Consider the following 19,237-nt stretch of genomic DNA (forward strand, 5'->3'; position numbering starts at 1 on the left):
CTAGCCTACTGTACAAAGGTGAAATTTGCATGGGTTGCTTTGCCGACTTCTTGCCTCATGGCCTGCCTAGCAGTGGCATGTGGCCTCCAGATGTTTGCCTAGGTGGGAATGTGGCCCTCAGTTTGAAAAATGATCCCCCGTTCCCGACTTAAAGTACTTGGGGCCCTTCTCCTGGGGATCTGATGTTTGGTATCTCTGACACACAAGGCTTTCCTGCTGACAGACAGAGGCAGCAGGGCAGTGTAGGAAACAGCCTCTCTTTTTCTGTGTGTTCCCTGCCTCCCCTTTACATAGGACTGGGAAATGACCAGGCTGCTTGAGAGCATTTTGGAGCCTGACAAAGACAGCACAATGTACTATGCAGGCCAGAAGCAAGAGGCACGACCCGAAAAACTGCATGGTGATAGACCCAGATGGGCGGACCCAGCATCCTCTGGGAGAACAGACTCCTGGAATTGCCCAAAAGCAGGTATGTGTCGTCCCCCTCCTCGGTCTCCTGACCTCTCCCCACCTCCTGCCAGCACAGATCTTTCCATAGATCTTGTTTCTTCCAGGGGTGGGAACACACCATCCCAAAGGAAAGAACTGTAACCACAGTGTTGCTCTAGGAACCCAAATCCTGTGCCTGGATTTAATAAACAGGAATACATTTGCATAATCAGTTCTCCCACTGATTAGGATCTCAAGCAACTTTTAGCGGGGGTCTGAGATGGCAAAGGGCAAAATGTGCTGAGTCATGCCCCATACCCCCTAAATCTGTTATGGGGTTCCCCCAGCCTTTCGGGGCAGATTTGGCATGCAGTGGGGAGAAGAGCAAAAGTCCCATTGCACAATCAGAAATCCTTGTCTGATGAGACGTGCTACTCGGATCCCTCCCTTTGTTCCTTGACCAGGAGGGCTATTAACCGTGGGGAGCTTTTACATTGAAAAGTCAATCTGGAAATGCCAGAAACTGGATTCTGCCCACAGTACAATAACATAATTGAAGGATGTAGTTTATAATTGTTATAATTGACCTGGGACCTGCTGAAGTGCTTATAATAAATGTAGATGTCATCATCTTTATAATGCACATGTACCCTTAGTGTGGTTGAGGAAGTAGCCCTCTGGATATTCCAAAAGGGGTGAGCTTAGGGAACCAGCCATTTCATTATGCAACAGGGCAGGGACGGAGAACCTGCAGTCCTCTCAGTTAGGGGATGGATATTAGCTCTGATGGGGGACATGCCATGCTCTTCCTGGGGCAGTTTGTCCACCCCTGCACTCAGCTCTCATCTGTGGCTCCTAGATGCTGTCAGCATACGACAGTGACCATGCCCCAGGAAACGGCTTTGACTGGCCGGCTAAAACAGGTGAGAGTAGCCGATGGGTTTCAAAGCCTCGGTGAATTAGGGGCTTCCCCTGCATGTAAGGATAGGTTCTGGCGGATTGTGTGCATGAGACCAATAGTGGGTTCAACAGTCAACAGGTGGTTTCTGTACGTGCTGTAGAAGGAATTACCTGGGAAGGGAGCCCATGTAGGAGAGAGATTACTCTGATCCTACACCTAAACTGCCTTGCAGGATATCTTGGGAGAAGAAAAGGCTAAAGAGTAAACCCTACACAAATTAGGAGTCCCTAAGGCAGTTGGATGGCGCCTTGTATGCCTCCTTCTGTCAACTTCTGCAGCCAAGCTGGTGCCAAATGTATTGCCCTACTTTCCCTTGGACCACATCAGTGAAGTCGTCGAGAGGGGTGTCTTGTAATCTGGGCAGCCCTGGACCTCCATACACCCTGCCCAGGCTTGTGCCCCAGAAAGGTCACTTCCATGCTGTTATTACAGTAGTTTGACTTCACCCCCGGGGGCGCACGCCATTGTCTCTTGAGACAGACGGATGCCAACAACAGCTACCATCAACTATGCTGGCTGGAGTTGATGATTATTGGAGTCCCACAACATCCAGAGTCCCACAGCTTCCCTTTCTATGGCTCCTGTGCTGCCCACTTCTGGCCAAAAATAAATCTCTTTTGCTTGGAGAGGCAACTGGGTGTCCTGAGCTAATACCCATTTCCATTTGGCACATCAAGTTTGCTGCTGGTTTGTGCTCTTTTCCTGCCCGTGCACACACATGCACACACTTTGAGCATGGGAGGAATTGCTGCAAGATCTTTCTCCCCCTCCCAGTTTCCAGAGCCGTGAGCCAGGACCAAGGGGATGGCAGGAGGAAGCATCAAGCCGAGAGCGGCTATTTCTCTCTGGAGCGACGCAAGTCCGAGCCGAGCCGGGCCCCTTCCCCTCCCCGTGTGGGCCGTGGCACTTTGCCTGCCCGTGGCGATGCCTCTGGCCCTGGCAGGTGGCCTGCTTCCTCCATCAGCTCCGCTGACTCGGACCAGAGCTGGCGCACAAGCGGCAGCAGCGAGGGTCGCCACGGCCTGATGAAGCAGGAGTACAGCATGCTGGCCGACCTGCCCAAGGTGAAGCGGCTGGACCACCGGCAAGCTTTCGAAAAAGAGCGCAGCCGCACCAGAAGTCCTGGCCGGGCGGAGGTGGAACGGATCTTTGGCCATGAGCGCAGGTGAGGCAATGGGGCAGCCCTGGGAGATTCGCGCCTTGTGTGAGCTGGTCTCCTGAAACAAGCACCACTGCCCTGGCAGTAGGGGTAAGGCAGAGTCAGTGCGCCAGCAGAACCAATCCAGTTTTTTCAGAAGGGCACCTGCACATCTCTGACCTGGCTACCACCCTGACGTATCCAGCAACGGAGTGAGTTCCTGTTCCTCTGTCCCAGCTCCCGCCAACTTAGCAGTTCGAAAGCATGCCAGTGCAAGTAGATAAATAGGTACCACTGTGTCGGGAAGCTAAACGGCATTTCCGTGCGCTCTGGTTTCCATCACAGTGTTCCGTTGCACCAGAAGCGGTTTAGTCATGCTGGCCATATGACCTGGAAAGCTGTCTGTGGACAAACACCAGCTCCCTCGGCCTGAAAGTGAGATGAGCGCCGCACCCCATAGTTGCCTTTGACTGGACTTAACCGTCCAGGTGTCCTTTACCTTTACTTTTTTTCTTTTTACCCAGCTAAGCCTCAACAATGCCAGTGTGGGGAAGGTAACGCCGCCCTCCAAGATCCGATAACTAGGGCCCAAAGTCCCTTGTCATGTGTTTGGAGGTGCTTTTTTGAAGGTCAGCTGTTAATTCAGCACCTCGTAACTATCTGTTCTCCCCCACCGCAACCTTTCCCCCTTTTCTGATGTTTAGGAAGTCGGAGACACTGGGGGCATTCCAAGCCCTGGAAGAGGGACTCTTGGAGCGACTGGACAGTAAGACCCTGAAGCTGGCAAAGGAAGGGCGATTAGTCAGGAGGCAATCAAGCCCCAGTCTGCGCAGAGATGTGAGTGGCTAATCCACAGTGAGGAATGGCAGTGGGGTGCTGAGGGGGAGTAGAATGGGGCCTGCTTAAACTGTATTCTCTCTCGGCCTTTGTTTTCCTCATTTTGTCTCCATGTATTTACAACAGTCTCCTCAAAGGGCAAAGCTCTTGCTTTCCGATCTTTACTCAAGAGCAGGCATCCCCAACCTTCGGCCCTCCAGATGTTTTGGACTACAATTCCCATCATCCCTGACCACTGGTCCTGTTAGCTAGGGATCATGGGAGTTGTAGGCCAAAACATCTGGAGGGCCGCAGGTTGGGGATGCCTGCTCAAGAGAATGAGGCTGTTCAGGTCCACTCAGTCTTAACAGAAGACTGCACCACTCAGAAGGTGCACTGGTTTGAGAGTTGCATTGTTGCATTGTGCCTCCTTTGCTGCCCCCTCCTGGCACACAATTAACCAGCTTCCCTTTCCCTCAATTGGCAGCCTCTGGCCGCACCAGATCCTCAAAGCCAGGATTAGGGAATCTGGGGGTCAGCCAGATGTTTCTGGGCTCCAACCTCCCGCATCAGAGCTCACAGAATTATAGAGTTGGAAGGGACCTCAAGGGTCATCTAATGCAGGAATCCTACCCACAGTCGTCCCTGGGTAGGCTCAAACCACCAACCTTCTAGCTAACAGCCAGACGCACTGACCCATTGCACCACTGGGAGACATCATCACGGACCATGGGCTCATGTTGGCCAGAGCTGATGGGAAGCTGAGGTCCAGCCATTTCTGGAAGGTTGCCGGTTCTCCATCTCTACTCAAAGCCACTTGAACTGGTTCTGCTCCCTCCTAGCACCACTAGTATGTGTCTCTATGTGTTTGTGGGCCATTTTTGACATGCATTGCCAGCCAAGCCGAAAATCAGAATGGCTGAGTTTCGAAGCTTCTGCCTCAAGCCTTTCTTGCATCCTTAGAATGAGGAAGGGATCACCACGCCGCTGTTCAGATGTTCCCTACCCAACTCTGCCATATCTGCATTGGAAGGAAATCTGGCCACTCATTGCGTTTGCCAAAGGGTGGCAAGCGGTACAGCTGGGTGACCAAAATTGCTGCAGACTGCTTGTACTTCCCTGCCACTTTTTGCTATTTGTGTCTGCCAGTGCCACAGTCCCAGTTTCTGTGGGGTTCCTCTCCCCCTTTGTGGTGCTACGCATGCACATGTACGCATAGTCTTTTAAAATACTAGCGCTATACATAAATGGGAAGTAGCGCAGCCGTTCAGTTTGTACAGTCATACCTTGGATCTCAAACACCTTGGCTCCTGAACAAATTGGCTCCTGAACGATCGAAACCCGGAAGTGAGTTTTCCAGTTTTTGAATGATTTTCGGAAGCCGAACATCCGGCGCGGCTTCTGCGGCTTCCGATTGGCTGCAGGAGCTTCCTGCAGCCAATCAGAAGCCACGCTTTTGTTTCCAAATGTTTTGGAAGTCAAATAGACTTTTGGAACAGATTCCATTTGACTTCCAAGGTACGACTGTATTTCTACCTAGTGATCCTTTAAAAATGGGAAAGATGACGAAGGGGTACAGAGCACAAGTGATATGCCTGGGATCAGAAGTCATCAGCTGGGGACAGCCTGTTGGACAAGTTAGTCCAATGCTGACCAGTTTGGCCTGTGCCATGTTTGCTTTTTGTGGATTATCAACACATTCTGCATGTTTTGCAATTCTTTACGAGTGTCAAGTCCAGCATCCTCGCTGACTTGCTTTCTTCATGGCAAGTAAACACACACCCTAATTCCCAGCCTCTGCTATTATAAAGAAGGCTTGTGTTGCCAATGGCTAGTGAAATTTCTGAGGCTGTAAAGAAGGGGCTGAGTGGTGTTTATTTAAGATCATTTCTATGTGGCTTATTGTATAAAATACCTCAAGTAGTTTAGAGCAAACCAAAAGACCACAAATATTACAAAAAACATGCAATAAAAGCATCGGTACAAACTACCAAGGGCAGCAATTTAAAAAGTACGGAAATGCAGTCAAGCCTTGTAACATCCAGAAGACAGTTTTAACAACTGGGGAAAGCTTGTGGGTAAGAAGGCAGGTCTTCAAAAGATGCCTAAAGCAACTTGTGGTCAGTAATCATAGAGGTGGCAGCATAGCTATGTAGCGTTAACCTCTGGCAGCTGTTTGGATCCAAAGAAGGCCAAGCATCCTGAACTTTGAGGGCATCTCCAGGAAGCTGGTCTTAAAGTGGCTTGCATGGCTGCTTACACAACAAATTAATGCAAAAAAAGGGAAAATAAATGACCAATCTTGCTTAATTTCCCTAACATATACAGCAGGGGTAGAAAACCTTTCCCAGCCCAAGGGCTGTGTTTCCTTTTTCACATACCCAGGTTGCACACATGCATGCACACCTTGAAATGGCAGCTCCCAACTTTGATGCCTTCCTAGCCCCATTGAGAACCATTGGGAACAGCTGACAGAGGGATGGAAACAGGAAGGAGCACTTTGATATTCTTTGAGGCTTCCCAAGTAGTGGTGATAAGCTCCATCCCACAGGCCAGTGCGAGTCCCAATTTGGCCCACAAGGATGTTTTCCCCAAAGCACTCCCACCTGCCCCGCATCTGAAGTTTCATGTGACATCTGGTGTGAGGGGCCTGAGGAAATGGGGAGCTCAGTCACGCAGCCAATCCCTGCAGAACGCAGGCTTGGCGCCCTTCAGCTAGTAGGTGGTGACTTCAAGCCTGCTGATCAGCAGCGCTTTGAAGCACTTTGTTAGAGCTCTTTGGAAACCCTACATAGTGCTTTGAAGTCCCAGCAATCATTGATGATGTTCTGACATCAGGTGATTGACAGGTGAGTGGTCCTGCCCACCTCTCACTTTCGGCCTGTGGGGGACCACTGTCCAGATCAGGTTCCCCATCTGTGCACTGGGCAATTGGTGATACTTTTCTGCAGTCGATGATCACATTGGGCTTTATTTTCCAAGCATTGCCTGGATGCAAATGGCTGTGTTACTTGGTAACTTCTGTTACTTCAGGCATTGAAATAAAGGTAGGTCTAATGCTGCGTGGTGCTAGGCTGAAAGATCATGGTAGCCCAGGAAGGAGGTGGTGTTCGAGCCCAGTGGGTCTTGAACATAAGTAAGACTGACTCTCTCATGGTATGGGATGAAGTGATGCATTACAGATACACACACACACACACACACACACACACACACACACACACACACACACACTTTTCAGGTTTATGCATTTCACTGATATTACAATCATTTTGACATTTCAGAACTTGACTTCCTTCCCCCTCTTTCTGCAGTTCCTTAAATTTATTTTAAATATCTTCTGCAAATCCAAATTAACTTAATTTGCTCGTTTATTCATCTACTTTAAATATATACTCTTATTACAATAATCCTGGCAACATTCTTATCTGTTCAAAATTTATCTGTAAATATTCAATAAACCATTTCCATTCTTTTATATATAAAAAAGTTTGTTATCTTGATTTCTTATTCTTCCGGTAAGTTCTGCCATTTCTGCATATTCCATAAGTTTTTATATCCATTCTTCCTTTGCTGAGACATCTATTTTTTTCCATTTGGGGGCGAGTAACATTCTTGCCACTGTAGTAGCATACATGAATAAGTTTCTATACAGTTTAGGTAGTTCTGTCCCTATAATTCCCAAAAAAAGTGATGCGTTTTGGACACAGTTGAAACACCAGCAGCTGATTTAATTTAGTCTGCTTCCACACTCTCAGTCAAGGGAGACAGTTACTGAGCCGGAGAAAAAGATGGATGTGGTCCAAGGCAATTTTAATTCCCAACATACGACCAGAGGGTTAGCCTTTTGCTATCACAAGGCTACTTATTTCCTTCTTCTTTTTCAGGTTAGCAAAAAACTTCCCTGGGAGCCAGAGCAGCCCAGCAGGAGCAGAGGAGGCCCCCAGCGCCTAGGGAGACCAGAGCAGCGCCCTGAGCGAAGCAGCAGGAGCCAAGGGGAGCCCGGTCGCTCTGGGAGCTCCCCTCAGCACCTGGAGAGAGACAGCAGGAGCAGGGCCGTGTCTCCACACTTGGTGGTCCCTCAGCAGCCGGCAGAGCGGCGGAAATGGGCGGACCCCGTGCCCCATCCGAAAGGCGACAGGGACAGGGCAGCTCTCCGCAGCCCCACGAGTCACGGGAAGCCAACGGGTGATGGGAGGAAAAGCCAACCGCAGCTCTCGCACAGCTCTGGGAAAAGCACGGAGACCAAGTGGAAAAGCTGCCTGGGCGTTGTGAGCACAGCCCACTCCAGAAGGAGCTTGGACAAGGGTCAAGCGAGGCAGCTGGAGAGGTACAAGGAGAGTGACCGGAAGGCGCGGGGCAAGCCTTTGCTCCCCTTTGACACGGGCGAGCACCCGAGGAAGGAGCCGAGAGACTACCGGGGACCTGTGTGCGATTTCAGCCCGGGGAGGGCAATGGCAGGCCGAGGGCAGACCCTGAGTCCCCCGAGGCCCAGGGAAGATGGCCATGGGGCTCAAGGAGAGGCCAGGCGGTCTCTCGGCTCAGGGAGAGATGCAGGGATTGGTTTGAAAAACCGTGGGGAGGTTGGGGGTCTATTTAGTCCTGGGAGTAGCCAGAGAGAGACCAGGCCCTCCCTGAGCCCAAGGAGCTGCAGAGAAAGAGGCCGGCATAGCTCTGGGGAGGTCAGGCGGTCTCCCAGTCCTGGGCGGCTGGCAGAGAGTAGCCGCGCATATCCACAGCAGGCGAGGTGTTGCGCTGTGAGCAAGCAGCACACAGAAGACAGTTGGAAAAGCCCAAGGGAGGCCTGCAGCAGGACCCTACGGACGAGTCTAGACACTGATTGGCCGGGCGAAGAAGAGCCGGTCAACCCTTTTGATCCCAGGAGACAGGACAACTGGGAGGATAGCAGCACATCCCTGTGCCTCGCCAGCCTGCCGGTGGCTGAGCTGAAGAGGGCTGGCCCCAGAGACCCCTCTTGCCCCGCGAGGCCAGAGGCTAGCCCAAAGAGCCATGAAGGGTCCTTGTGCCACGTGCATCCAATGCAGCTCTTGGAGAGAGACTGGATGAGCCACGGAGAATGTCCTCATTCGGCAAAGCCTGGGCAACAGCAGCAGCAGCAACAGCAGCAATTGGAGGGTCACTGGAGAAATCGAGGGAGTCCAGTGGAACAGGTAGAGGATGGACGTACAAATCAGGGAAGGTGTCCAAGTCCTGCGAGGCCAGAGAGTCGGCCGGAGAGTGACCGGAGCAACAAAGAGAAGCTCTTGTATCAGGTAAGAAGGTGACCATATAGCACAGTGGTAGAGCATCTGCTTAGCGTGCAGAAGGTCACAGGTTCAATCCCCAGCATCTCCCAGGCATCAGTATGCTCATATATCAGCCACCTTCAAATGTTAAATACTGCTTGCAAAGGAGAGCCCACCAACTTCTCCCATCCTTTAGTCAGGATTGCTTGCTCTTTGTCCTCTGGAGCAACGGAGACTAAACTTGTTGCGCCTAATATTCAAAACTTGGGTCACAAAGGTTTCCTCATAATGGCATACAACAAATCAAGTTGCACAAGGAATGGAGTGTTTATCTGGTCTTTAATCAGTTTCTCTCCCACTTTTTGGTCCAAGGACACTTGAGGCTGCTAACAATATGGTAAAAACAGCATGAAAATTCATCAGTATTTTAGTGTAATTTTCTCCTAGTAGACACATATTTATATGCAGTTTTGACCCAATGTACATATTTTTGCAAGCCTTTCCCCCTCACATAATGCATTTGTATCTTATTTTCATGAATATCTTCATTTCCATGCACACCTCCCCCCTCATGCATGCTCCTCTTGTGCAACATCTTTGGTGTTGCAAACCTGGTTTGCATTAAACCAGTGCTCCCCATTTTGCCCCCAAAGGAAAGCTTGGGTTTAATGTTGGCAACTAACCAGGATATTAAACTGGGATTGAGAGTTAACCAAAGCATGATCCAGGATAGATATGCATGCCATGAAATGGCTGGCTCAGGGTTCCAAAAGATGTGTTAATATGAACACCTGAGAGCCAGGGGGAAGGAAGATCACCCAGGACAGAATTAGTCTGTACTCAGTTCCTACAGAGCATGCAGCCAGCCATCCTTGGCATTCAGCCCACTTTAAATGGGAACATTCCATCTCTCCTGGGATAGGGAAGTGATTAATAATAATCGCTCCTCTCACTGGTACGCTGCACTTTAAAAAAGATAAATCAAATCTAAAGGTGTTTATTTAACCCTACCTACCCGCAGTTGAGAAAAGCTTTTGCAGATTAACAGTTAAACAGATGCTACCCATTTATTTGGATAGCAGGCATTGTCATATCCCTGTAAGAAACAGATTGTGCGTCCTTTGGAAAGAGTTGTGGGGGATAGACTATGATATGCCTATCCTAGAAAGCGAAACTGTTATCTTATGTCACGATGTAGTGGGTGTCCAATATAGGAGATAGTAATTAACTTGTTATCTGATGAAAATGAGTACAGTATATATGCTATCAAGTTGCACTGTTTGCAATTTCAACAAAGAAAATCTGAGTGAGAATCTCAAACTGAATGTCAGTGGTTTGTAAAGGTTACATGTTAACTTGAGCAAGCTAAGTCTTAAGAGTAACCCCTGGAAGATTTAAGGGTGATTTTAATATATTTATTCATGTTTTATGTCTGTGCCAATAGGCATTTTACTGTATTTGCAGTGACATGTGCCTGCAAGTAATAAATATTTATTGGGCTAAATGAGGGAGGGACTCTTCTCACAGTAACATCACTGTGGGTGGCGAGGAGGGTGTGACCGCGAGACGGGGCTTTCTTCACAGTGGCACCCTGTCTCAGGAACTCCCTCTCAGGTGAAATCCATTCCCTTTTCCAACTGTGTTCAGACAGAACATTTTATTTGCCCAGTCCTTTGGAAAGGGGTAGATACACGGAGGCACTGTAGTTTTAATAACTGTCAGTTTAGCCATAAGTATAGTTCTTTCAGATTCTACATTGTCAAGCGCCCTGTGCACACTTTCAGAAGGAAGGGCAGATGTAAACCGAAGGAAATAATACCCTGGTTAGTTAGTTAATCTTTTGAACCTGGGTTCTACTCTGTGTCTGAAATGGGGAAGTAAGGTTTAAAGCAAACCAGGATCATAGCTCTGAAGGCAGTACATTCAGGGAGGAGAACATAGCCCTGATGTTCATCTCTGAGCTCCAAGAAGCTATTGTTCATAAAGGTCAATAGTTTATGAAATGGAAGGATTTCAATTTAGCTGTATCCATGAGATGTGGACGTTAAACCAGAGAAGCCATGATGAATGTCCAAAATGGGCCATCATTATGTATGCTGGCAATACAGGCAAGGATCAATAGAGCAGTGGATATTATCTCTGGAAGGCTGTAGTTTGCTGGTAGGAGGGCAGATTTGGCTTCATGTTCAGTCCCTGGTTTCTTCAGTTCAGGAATGTTTGGTCACAGTTCTAGGACAGTGGAAGCAGGGGTGTCACAAGGGGGGTGCGGTCCGCCCAGGGTGTCATGCCGGGGGAGGGGGTGACAGAATTCCTCCTGGGCGGATCGGTGTGGCGGCACTGGCACCACCAGCGGGTGGATTTTCACGATTGGGCCAACTGTCGTCGCGAAAATCTGACCGCTGATCGTGCAAATATGCCCGGTGGCTGCCAGGGAAAGCAAACACCGCCCAGACTGCTTGTCGGGGGGGGGGGCGCAGCCTGGAAGGCTCCTGCTGCCAGAGCATCCCCAGCAAAGCTCCGCCACTGAGTGGAAGCAATGATATCCTGGGAAAATTGATTTGAGACCTATCTAGGTAACATTAGAAGCAGACTTATATGAGCTCAACATTTGTCTACTCTGTCTGGCAGTGGCTGTTAGGCAGGGATCCTTCCCACTGCTTGCTGCCTGATTCCTCAACCGGTGCATCAGCACGTACCTTTTATACAACGCCCCACCCCCACCCTCCTGAACAAGCCTCTGCTCGAAATGCAGCTGAAATGGAATGATATGTGTCTACCTGTACGCCTTGGGCAAGCCTAGCACCTGCATCTCATCTCTTTTCCAGACATTGCCTCTCTGCTGCTGAGCAGGCAACACGCCTTAATTGTAAGAGCAGTAAAGCAAATAGCCCAAGAGTTCAATTAATCCCTATTCAGAGGTGAATTGAGTGAAGTATCCCAAGGCCACAGTGCCTTTGGCAAAGGCCCAGGCTAGAAAAAATTCTCACCATGTGCTCAGACTATATTCATCATCACAAGGTGGGTGATATTTGTAGATACATTTGAGGCATCTGCACAAATATACAATTCATAAGCAAGGCCTGCAAGAAAATGTGGTAGCATAGATTTCTGCTGTTCAGGATTTCAGCTATTCTGTTCCGTTTCTTCTTTCCCCCCTGTTCATTTCCCTACCCCAAAACGTCTAAGAATTTGGTGGTCCTCCATTGGATTGTTTGGGGTGTGCGGGCTCCCACCCCCTGGGTATTTTTCTCAAAATATTTTTGTACTTCTGCAAACCTTGGCCTTCTCCTATGCCTGTTGATACCTCCCTGTGTGGTGCTGTTTTGGCTACACAAGAAACAGCACCTCACACCCTGAGCACTGGGAACGGAGTGATGCTATATACAGGCTCCCAGCTAATGGCTCCTGATCATTGCTTTGAAAGCATGTGTATTGTGCTAGGTGACCTGTAAAAATGCAAAAGGAAAAAATTATGCCTGCTTCTAGAAGGGTGTTCATACAATGGCATCAGTATCAAAATGCCAGCCTCTATCCCCACTTCTCCACTGAAGTCCAAATTTACCCTTTCTGAGCTAAATAGATCACATTAGACACAAAACAAAACCTGTTGCCAATGCCCCATTTGGGATAGCGGAATGGCCTGTTTGCAATATTAAACCCCCTGTCTGAAAGCCCCCTGTCAAGGTGAGCTATGTAACTTAAGCTTAAGAAGGAGCAGGGCAATAATTTGCTACAACAGATGTACTCCTGAGTAAGAGAGACAGATGGGAGGCAGAGGCAGTCGCTCAGCACCTTGGATATAGTGTACAGGTGATAGCTAGCCTACCTTGCTTTCTCTGGAGGTGTGCATTCTTGATGTGAGTCTTCTTTCTCCTGCATCCTTTTGGAATCTACTGAAACAAGATCAGCCAAAAAATGACTTCATTTCAGTGGCTTCTTGATCCAAGTGAAACTCTTTAAAAATGTAGGGTTTTTTTACTACTAGGATGCAAAGTAATCAGGTAACTGTCTCCCAGTTGTTTCCTTTTGCTCCACAACTGTTTAAAGCTACAGTCTTATGCACACTTAACTGAGAGGAAGCTCTGTAGAATTCAGTGGAACTTCTGGGTACAAGCATAGGATTATGTGTTATCTGCTCTTGAGTGGCCTTGACCTTACAGCTGACAGCTTGCTCCTATGCTGGATTACTTAACTGGCTTTAGAGATGCCAAACTTTACATTGGATTGGGCTGCAAGAACAATATTTGGGGATCCTTAATGCTTAGCAAGATGGGGTTGGTTTTATAGTGCTTTGTCTTGCTCTTATAGCATGGGCTACAAAAAGAATGAGACAAAATGTAAACATGAGCCACAAAATGGTAAAAGTGACATAAAACAGTCAATATTCAAATTGTATCTAAAAAGTTCAGAAAAATAAAAAGAGCACTAAAAGAACAATAAAGTAGGTGCCAGGCAAACTTCTCTAGGGAGAGGATTCCATAACTGGGGCACCACCACTAAGAAGGTCCTCGACTCCACTGAATATGTGATTGTACTGCAGGGGTGAAGAACCTTTTTGGCACAGGGGACCAATGTTGACAGCTGGGTGGGACAACCCACCTGCCGATCAGCTGATGTCCTCTGTCTGACAGCTGGGTTGTCCAGCCCACTGGTCAGAAATCTGCTGCCCAGTGCTTCCCAGGTGCCCAGCACCTAACTTGCTTGTTAGTCACTTAGGCACAAATGGTTTGCATTGAAGCTACTGCCAAAACAGAGGTGGAAGCCACATTTTTAGCAGCAATTTAAATGGCAATTGCTTGGTACTATTGGAGCAAGGTGCACTTCCCCTACACATCAGTTGCGCCTTGCTCCAGCAAATGCACAATTGGGCACTGGTTTTAAGCTTCTGATAGATTGTTCTTTTGTAGCCATGTCATTTTGTCTGGTGTGAGGCAGTTGAATGTGGTTTAGGGGGAACAGCCTTACAGACCAAATGGGTGGATCAAATCTTGCCTGAGGGCTGGAGGTTCCCCACTCCTGTTGTACTGTTAGGTGCATACAGTGATAGGGTTCTCTAAGTACCGTATTTTTCGCCCTATAGGGCGCACTGGCCCATAGGGCGCACCTCGTTTTTTTGGGGGGGAAATAAAAATATATATATTTCCCCCCCAGCTTCCCCCGAGCTTCCCCAGCCCCCAGAACAGGCTGCTATCCGCTATCCGAGCTTCCCCCCCAGCTTCCCCCGAGCTTCCCCAGCCCCCAGAACAGGCTGCTACCCGCAAGCCTTGCGAGCCCGGAGGCAACTCCCGCCGGGCTCGCAAGGCTTGCAGACAGCTGCACAAAGCACGGGGCACCCTATGGAGGGTGCCCTGCGCTTCGGGCTACAGGCTGCTGCCCGCAAGCCTTGGGAGCCCGGCGGGCACTCCCGCCGGGCTTGCAAGGCTTGCGGATAGCTTCCTGAAGCCTGGAGAGTGAGAGGGGTCGGTGTGCACCGATGCCTCTCGCTCTCCAGGCTTCAGCGAAAGCCTGCATTCGCCCCATAGGACGCACACAAATTTCCCCTTCATTTTTGGAAGGGAAAAAGTGCGTCCTATAAGGCAAAAAATAAGGTAACTTTGACCCAAGTCAAACCCACGCTACATTACCCTTGGAATAGGATTGATATTCTTTTTCAAGGCTCAGGAAACACCCTCACTGCCTTCTTAACACAATGTATAGTTTATAAGTGATGCTATAAAATACAGTGGTATCTCAGGTTACAGACACTTCAGGTTACAGACTCTGCTTACCCAGAAATAGTTATTTGGCTTAAGAACTTTGCTTCAGGATAAGAACAGAAATCATGCTCCGGTGGTGCGGCGGCAGCAGGAGGCCCCATTAGCTAAAGTGGTGCTTCAGGTTAAGAACAGTTTCAGGTTAAGAACGGACCTCCAGAATGAATTAAGTTCTTAACCCAAGGTACCACTGTATGGGCAAGAAAAATAAATTTCTGAGAGAGGTTCCCCATCATTGCTGATACACACACATGCAACTGTTGTCTTTCTTTGGCAAAGTGAGCTTGCTACTGGTTTGTCTTCAGCTTGTTGCAAGGGCAGAGGGCTGCTTCATGCCCTGAAAGCTTCAGTGCCCTGGTTCTCCAGGGAAGCAGATGGCAATGCGAAGCCATTCACCTCCAGCAGGAATTGGCCCTGAGATCACTGAATGCTGGTTTAACGCATTGAATTACCGAATACTGGAGCCGGGTATCTGTGTTCAGCTATAGCTTGCTATTGTGCTGCTACTCACTTATGCAACCAGAGAAGTGATAGGAATCATAACAGATGAGGCGGTGGGTGTGTGGCAACTCCCTAGTGCTTGCCGCAGGTGAACGGGACCTTCCTTCAAATGCTAAGAGAGTGTGAAGTTCAGCTGTTAGGTTGAATTTCAGTTGAGCATGATTGGAAAGGAGAATCACCTGCTTACATGATATACTCCAGGCTGAACTGCAGGCATGAGAGCCTGGTTTGTTTGTTTGTTTTTCCCTAAAGGACTGTGGAGAAAGAAGGAAAGGCGACTTGCTAACCTTGTAATAGTCAGAATAGGCAAGGCACAGGAGACTCCTCTGTGCTGTGTGCTGGAATAAACACAGCTGGCAGATATAACCTATCAAACAGTCCAAAGCGCCTAACATAATTGCAGTTCTCTATAATAATAAGGATAACAGAGAAGAAACATTGGAAGGTATGTTCTGTGCAGTTCCTACTCCTTATATTTACAAATTCTTTCTGGCATTCCTAACATTCTCTCAGTGGTATGAGTCTTTGTGTGAGGCAGGCTTCCCTAAGATGGTTCAAGCAGGGGGAGGCATGTGTGTCTCTATGTACATGCACTTAAGCTTTTTGAATGTGCGTTTTTATGGGCCAAATTGTTATGTGCCTTTGTGTGCATCTGTGTACTTTTCTAGTGTTTGGAATAGGCAAGGGAGCTTCTATGTACCGTTAATATTTGTTTCGTTTTTGGTTACTGCTTTTTGTGGACTTCATGGGGGTCCTTTTCGACCTTAAATGTCTTTGTATGTTGAGGTGTGCGTGTGTGAATTGCCAGCAAAGGAACTTGAACCTTGATTGTTTTAAGTGGCATTAATTTTAATTTTAGGAATTTCATGGAAACAAAATTCCTATGTGAGCTGTTACCATTCAGTATCATTCTGATTTCTGAGCCCAATATGTGTGTAATTGCTAGTGTAAGGGAAAGCTGAACATTTTTATTCGGACTGAATATTTATGAGTAACCACACTCAGATGACCTGTCTTTTGAGCATTCACTGTGATTTGCTTGCACTGTGTTCATACATTTCCCCATTAATAATTAGTTCATCCCACATTTTTCAGTTCATTTCAGTCACTTTCCTGACAGTAAAAGTGTTTCTTTTTTTAAAGTGGATTTTTTATACTAGGAAGACAAAGAGTATTAACCTAAATTTCCAGGTATTTGCTATGATCCTCCTGCAAAAATATTGGCAGTTTAGAGGTGACCTTGCAGCTTGTCTATTTGCTCAGAAGTAAGCCCCACTGATTTTCACCTGGTGTTAAAATACAGCCAAGGTGCTTGTTTGCTTTATAGTTTGTTTGCTTTATAGCTGCCAGTTAAACCATCGTGAAATCCAGTTAAACATCACCTCCTCTCAATTCCCCATCTTTATGGTTGCCCCCTCAGCCCCATTGCTTCTTACTGCGATGCTGGGGCGTCTTTACACAAGTTTAACATTCGGAAGCAAGGAATGCAGAGGTGTAAGGCCTCCGCAGTAGGTCAAACGGGCTCCTTTCCTTTCTGTAAATTGCAACCAGATGCCGGGCCCCAACCCCCAATTCCCAGCGTTGGGAGAAGGCACAGAAGCAAGACGAAGAAACTAGCAGAACATTAAGGCTCAGATCTTGTCCTCTGCAGCTTTGCTCGAATTATAACCAGGGTGGGGTGCAAAATATTGTGGCTTTGCATAAATGGTGGGGTAACATTGTCCAGCCGGCCTGCAACCAGACAGCACTCCCCCCGCCCCAGCCACGGCTTGCCACTGACCCTTGGCAGTGCTGCCTGGCACGCTCTCTCTGTCCTCTGGCAAGGCAAAGGGGACTCACGGGCGCCTCTCTTAACATTTAGCCTGTATCTCTCTTTTTTTCATTATTATGGCTGAAGCCTTGCCCCTCCGCTTCCTCATTGGCGCTTCTCTCTCTCTCTTTGCATTCGGGCAGCCGGGCTCCGCCCCCGCCTCCTCCTCCTCGCCTGCTCATTGGCTGCCCGCGACTTGCGCTCTGCAAAAGTTGCAAATTCGATCTCCTCCCATTGGCTAGGAAGGGTCCTCCCAGGAAGTTTTAAAGAAAGAGAAAGAGAGGAAAAAAAGTTTATTCTGGGCGGATAGAAGAGGTTGGGAGCGCGGAGAGCGGAGGGAGAGAAAAGGGGAGGGTGGGGAAATGGACATCGAGGCTGCCGCCGCTACTGCTTGGAGGTGATTTCGATTTTGCCTTGCTGGGTTTTGAAAAGTGACCAGCGAATTTCTCTAGCCGCTTTGAGCGCAGCCGGCAGCATGACGGTGAGTTGCCACTTTCTGGCTTGGTTTCCTTCCACCGTATTCGTGCAGTTGTTTCTGTTAAGGGGCTGGAGGGCAAGGACAGGTAGGCAGCTACTCCTCGGCCACAAGATCCGGATTCCTGCTTGGCGCGGGGGGCCTTCCTCTTGCGGCAGAAGAGGGGTGCTGGATTCCGTGCCAGTCTGCAGCCCCTTTTTTCCGCCCACCCTCCCATTCGTAAAGGTTTCCGGGCTAGACCTCCATCACACCCCCGGAGCTAACGTGCCCCTTCCTAGGCCCAGAGTTTCCTCAACGCTGCTGTTGTGCCGAGGCTGGCAGGATTCACACGTTCGAATACGGGCGTGGAGGACGAAGTGTTGCCGTGTTCCAAGGCCGTTAGAGACTATAGAGAGAGCACGATACATTTTTTTTTTTTTTAAGATCACCTTCCGCTTGGCTAGGCGCGTGCCAGTTCCGAGTTCAAAACAGGGCGACTGCGGAAAGAGTTCTGTGTTAACGGGAAAGCCAGCATACATAGGTCTCCATTTTTATTTTAATATTATATATTCTCTCCATTCCAAAAAGCGGGGTTAGGAAGCAAGCGATCTTCCTCGATGGACTCTGTTCCCACCCCTAAAATCGCCTCTGGAGAGCAGGCGTGTATGTAACCAGGAAGAATTGCTGTCTGCGGCCGGGTTAGGGAAATGTTTCCCTGTCCGAGGAGGGATCGTTGCCTCTGGGAAGCTGCTTCCCGTCCTGGCCTTCGGAGGTGCTCCAGGAGCCAGTTTGCACAACTGCAGTCCTTCCTCCAGCCCCTTTCCTCCCCCACCCTGGCCTCCTGGGAGTGGGTGGGTGTGCTGCAATCATGGAATGGATTCACTCTCTGTTTTGGACATGATCATTATGCTGTTTTTGGAAAAGCCCCGATTATTTCCCTTGTTTTGGCCTGTGTCTTTTTGCTTTCTTTTGCAATGTCAGAAAACATTACAAAGCAGCCAAAGGATTTAGAAAGCTCTGGGGCTGCCTCACCTTTTGGCCTTCCTGTTCTCTTCTAACTCTCCTGTCTCTTCCTCCCTGCTTCTCCTCCTACAGAGGTTTTTTAAGGGTCCAGTCCCCATTTCCACGGCTCATTGCAGACAGTGTCACAGAATCACAGAGTTTGAAAGGACCATGAGGGTCATCTAGGCCAACCACCTGCAATGCAGGAATCTTTTGCCCAATGTGGGGCTTGAACCCACAACCCTGAGATTAAGTTCCCTATTCTACCTGAGTGAGGTAGATCACATCTGGGACAGATAAGTGTGGTGTGTGTGTGTGTGTGTGTGTGTGTTCCTGATGGGGAGAGCTAATGGTGGGACAGCAAGAAGTCTTGGCTGCTTCTTGCAAATGTTGGCTATAGGTCTCTCCAGGGCTTGTTGGGAAGCAGTTGCTTGCCGCTGGGGGTGTGTGTGGGGCTGGGGGGGGGCAGGACTATGCTCCATGTGCCCTGTCCAGTTTAATGTATACCAGCGGTGCACAATGGCCTACCAGCTGCATAGCTCACTTTCTGTTCTTGTAGAGCAGGTGTGGAGAATATCTCTGGCCCTCCAAATGTTGCTGAACTACAGTTCCCATCACCCTTGGCCATCCCAGCTGGGGCTGACGGGAGTTGTGGTCCGTGTTAGAAACTCAGATATATATAATCTGATTGGCAAACGGCACCTTAAACTTGGGTTACAGTTGCCACAATGGAATGTCTAGGTGCTTTTTTGCAATTGAGTTTATTATTAATAATTATTATATTATTTCTATATTGCTTTATATTTTAAAGAGCAAATCTCACAGCACTTTACAACACATTAAAACATCAGATACAACCATACAGAACAAAACAAATTCAAGCTTCCAGGAAAATAGTTCAGGTCCTTCTCGTTAGTAACTGGAAAGCCTTTTGCTTTCCCCAGTTACTAACCTGGCGTCCAGAGGATCTCTGTGTGGTTGCAATTGGACCTGCACCAGCCACAAAACGCACCTGGTACCTGGCTAATTTCTAACACTGGATGTGGTTCAGCAACAACTGGAGAGCCAAAGGTTCCCTGTCTCTGTTGGGGACCAATGTCCACCAACCAGACATGGCTGAGCAGCTA

General features: G+C 48.6%; 1 protein-coding gene across 3 annotated transcripts in view; it reads left to right on the plus strand.

Moving 5' to 3' along the window:
- Positions 1–19,237, plus strand: part of TRIOBP (TRIO and F-actin binding protein) — a 61,517-nt gene that overhangs the window by 11,500 nt on the left and 30,780 nt on the right. For 2 of the 3 annotated variants that reach the window (XM_081879454.1, XM_081879453.1), the window contains exons 5-8: positions 295–469; positions 2,165–2,555; positions 3,233–3,365; positions 7,232–8,617. In XM_081879454.1, the coding sequence (XP_081735580.1) occupies positions 295–469; positions 2,165–2,555; positions 3,233–3,365; positions 7,232–8,617 (2,085 nt within the window). Of the gene's footprint in view, positions 1–294; positions 474–2,164; positions 2,556–3,232; positions 3,366–7,231; positions 8,618–19,237 lie in introns of all 3 variants that reach the window. The other variant, XM_081879455.1, reaches the window with a different exon arrangement.

Source organism: Podarcis erhardii (assembly GCF_964252035.2).
Source record: "Podarcis erhardii genome assembly, chromosome: 10".
Taxonomy (NCBI): domain Eukaryota; kingdom Metazoa; phylum Chordata; class Lepidosauria; order Squamata; family Lacertidae; genus Podarcis; species Podarcis erhardii.